Raw genomic sequence first — 3,989 nt, 5'->3', positions numbered from 1 at the left:
ATATATATATATATATATAAAATGGGCTTATTATCAGAGTGATTCTTAGAAAGCAAATTCACCAACTGCTGTTCATTTCTTTTTGTCTGTTTTCCAAGCTAGCATAGGTTAGAAGAATTTATTATTCTTTACCATTGAATACATTTTATAATGTTTTTTCACTGTGCTTGCTTAGATCTCAATAAAGTCTTGCTACAAATCAAGACAAACTGAACAGTAAAATGATCTAAGATACAAGTGCATAAAATTAAAACTTTGGTTAAAGCTTGAACTTTTGTTATTACTGTTATTGTTTCTTTGTTTTTTTCTTATTCTACTTTTGTCATTTTCTTTTTACTTTTGTTCTGTCTTTTCCTTCTTGTTATTATTTTTCTTGTCTCCCTTTTCCTATTGCAATCTTCTTTTCCTCTTCGTACTACTGAGAGATAAACCTGTGTTTTCTTTTAACCACTCATAAAATGTTTTCTTTTAACCACTCATAAAATGTTTTCTTCCACTCTTTTTCTCACAAATTTACTTAAATTTTAATTTTCTGTTTTTTATCTTTCTAGATGTACCGACAAGGTTTAGAAAGGATATTAGCAGTGAACCAGATTTCTCTTGGAATAAAGGAAGGAGAGGTATGACTGTTACCAAAAAGTTATACATAATATCCAACAAATATTGGGGTTTTTTATTCAATCTTAGGCATTTAGCAAAAGTTTGACACTGAATCAACTACATCATGTTTTCTTGTTTGATAGCATTTGAATGCATTCTATCTAAGAATGGTTTGGAAAAATCCTGATTATTAGTTTTTGCTTTTTGTTCAAAAGTATTGGAGAGCTGGAGGTAATACATAAACAGTTTTATTGATTATTGTAAGAAGAAGCTGTTTCAAGTTGTCCAAAGCCAATTGATAGAAATAAACAAGCGTGGTATAATACTGATGGTATTTAGTTCAAAATCTTGATGGTCAGTGGCAGAAGAGAAAAATAAGATAAGGAAGGATTGCACACCATTTAGTTCCTTGAGATTTTATTTTCAGAATAGTCTGTAAGTCTATAAATGATTAAGTATGTCTATGTGCATTCTCCTTTACTAAATATCAAACAATATGATTTATTTCTAAGAGAGTATTTTGTTCATGTCTCACCCACCAATTAAAAGTTTACTACATTAGAATATAGACTATCCAGCTTAATGTTTTGCTGCATTTGGTTTGGTACTTAACTGTTTTGAGTTCAGATCCCAAATAAAATACACCTTGTATTTGTTGCCTTCTGTTCTTAACAAGACAAATACCATCAATATACAAACACCAAGTGAATGTTCCATATTCAACATGAACAAAATACAGGGTGTCCACAAAGTCTGGGTACATGGAATAAATAAAATCATAACATAAATTAAATATAAGACTTCTTTTTCGGGGGTGTGTTGAAAGAGGAAGTTTACTCAATAACCATTACAGATCTATTTATTAACATTATAATTAAATAAAATTGTTTTGTTTTAAAAGTATGTGCTAATCCCCGTGTACCCAGACTTTGTGGACACCCTGTATTTACTTGATGTCTAATATAATAAAAAATACAATCAGAAATGTTCCATGTTATGCGCTTTACAATATTTTGCTTCAGGCCTTCTACAGAGAATTCAAATCTTGCCAGCATTGACAATCATCCTGAGGAAACTTCTATGCAGTTGCTTGATCTGCTAGAAATAGCAGACAAATCTCCCCTACAGTGTCCAAAGCTCACTCTGTACTCATAGAATTAATGTACCTTATTTTCTAGCATACAAGTCAACATAGTATATAGCATAAACATGTAGTGTCAACTTTCAAACATTGTCACTATCTTTTCAAATCCTACAGCATTTCACATGGAATTTTTGGTCTACTAAAATCATCTTAGTTTATAAGTCAGTTCAACTTTCTTCGGTCAGTCCACCTTTCTTATATACCAGATGATATGGTAATCTTAGATATACTATGTTGAAATAAAGTTAGAACGTATCTGAATGGAATGTCTTTGATCATAGGTATGTTTAAAAACTGAAGTTCAGTCTAATCAACCATAATCTTCTCTAACAAAATTGCCTTTCTCTTTTGTCATAAAAAAAAAATTAATGTTCTTTTCTTGTACATTACTAAACAGTGTTTTGGACTGCTTGGAGTCAACGGAGCTGGAAAGACAACTACATTCAAAATACTGGCAGGACAACTTTCATCAACATCTGGAGATGTTTTCATTAAAGATGAAAGGTTTGTATTAGTCAAATTTATACATTAGCTTGTCCACCTACTCACTGTATGCTTATATTAATTATAAACTGATAAAATTATGGACAGCAGAAGATTAATTCACAAAATGGCTGAGTTGTTACAGTTTAGGAAGTGAATCAGGAGAGATTATAGTATAAGGAAAACTGTTTTGTGATATTTGTTTTAGCTCTCTATTCTAGGTTCAAACTCTACCACTATCAACTTTTCTTTTCATCTCTTGCCTGCAAGTATTTATTTGGACTCTTTGTCTTCTGTGTTTTTGGGTGTGTGTATGTATGTACGTGTGTGTGTGTGTGTGTGTGCGTGTGCGTGTACATGTGACTGTCTCTCATCACTTGACAGTTGTGGTTGGTTTGTTTATGTCCCCCATAACTTAGTGGTTCACCAAAGAACACTGATAGAATATCAGACTTAGGTTTGTGATTATGTTTGTCCCTCCACCATCACTTGACTGCCTGTGTTGGTGTGTTTACATCCCCATAACTTAACAGTTCAGCAAAAAGAGACCAACAAAATAAATACTAGGCTTAGTCCTGGGGTCAAGTTCTTAGACTAAAACCCTTTAAAGTGGTGCTCCAGCATGGCTGCAGTCAACTGGCTGAAACAAGTAAAAGAATAGTATTTTTGTTTGGCATGCCATTCAAAAAGTCTTGCAGGTTGCGTGTGTCTGATTTAGAAACTCCCTCTTTGGCATTGGTTGTTTATAATCATAAGATTATGAGTTCAATCCCTTGTTTGAGTGGCATGTTGTATTTTTGTGTATATGGTGATAAGAATAAGAATAATGGGAGTGATAGAGTGGATAATAGCATTTTAGTAATTGTGGTAGTGCTGTTGCAGTTATAATCATTGAAGGAAATGTGGATGATAATGCTGGTGATTGAGGTAAAGATGGCAACAAAAAACAAATAATTAATTTTGTCTTATTGTATAATTTTGTCTTATTCTATGAAAGTATTTTTAGATAATTTATTTTATTTTATTTTATGATTTAGTTTATCCAAGAACAAAAGAAATGCTAGAAAACTCATGGGTTACTGCCCACAAGAAGATGCTCTTGATTATTTCTTAACTGGACGAGAACTGCTGTGGTACCATGCTAGAATCAGGGGGATACCAAAATCAGAAATAAATGCTGTAAGTTATTTATATTGAACTATTATATTTCTTTCTCATTTGCATCTATTTTATATTCTGTGTTTGAATCTTACTGGACCTCAACTCTGGTTATCATCTCTTCAACATTGAGAAGAAGAGTACCCATTATAATCTAGAACAGATAGAATTGACTGTTACCTCCTTAAATGTTGAAGTTTTTTTTTTTTTTGTATGTTCAGAAATCAATAGTTCTTTTTCTTTTAATTCTCAATGGGGTCATAAGGTAAGATATGAGAGTTGATCCCAGTTTTCTCTACTCAGAGCAATAGAGAACTTTTCTCCAAATAGGTTTCCAACTTATTGTTGGATTTGACTATTGGTGGATAAGTGTAAACTAACAAAACAATGAATGTCATTGGTTATATATATAATGAAGGCAACTATACACAATATAAAATCAAAAAATCAAAATTCATTTGTCACTAATTGTGACTGACAGTGGAGGGTAACACCTACATTGTAAGAAATAAGAGTTAAAAACCTTTAACTATTATTTTTAGCAATGTAGGTGCTACGTTGCACTGTCAGTCACAATCAATGACAGTTATATATATATATATAT

At 31.9% G+C, this 3,989-nt stretch overlaps 1 protein-coding gene across 1 annotated transcript in view; it reads left to right on the top strand.

The window, feature by feature from the left end:
• LOC106873159 (uncharacterized) overlaps positions 1-3,989 on the top strand; it is a 161,723-nt gene that overhangs the window by 147,124 nt on the left and 10,610 nt on the right. The window contains exons 88-90 of the mRNA XM_014920386.2: positions 552-620; positions 2,142-2,248; positions 3,265-3,406. Of these exons, the coding sequence (XP_014775872.1) occupies positions 552-620; positions 2,142-2,248; positions 3,265-3,406 (318 nt within the window). The remainder of the gene's footprint in view (positions 1-551; positions 621-2,141; positions 2,249-3,264; positions 3,407-3,989) is intronic.

The sequence above is a fragment of the Octopus bimaculoides genome, chromosome 1 (assembly GCF_001194135.2).
Source record: "Octopus bimaculoides isolate UCB-OBI-ISO-001 chromosome 1, ASM119413v2, whole genome shotgun sequence".
Taxonomy (NCBI): Eukaryota; Metazoa; Mollusca; class Cephalopoda; order Octopoda; family Octopodidae; genus Octopus; species Octopus bimaculoides.
The sequence above is the reverse complement of the archived record's forward strand: the minus strand, read 5'-3'. Positions and strand labels throughout refer to the sequence as shown.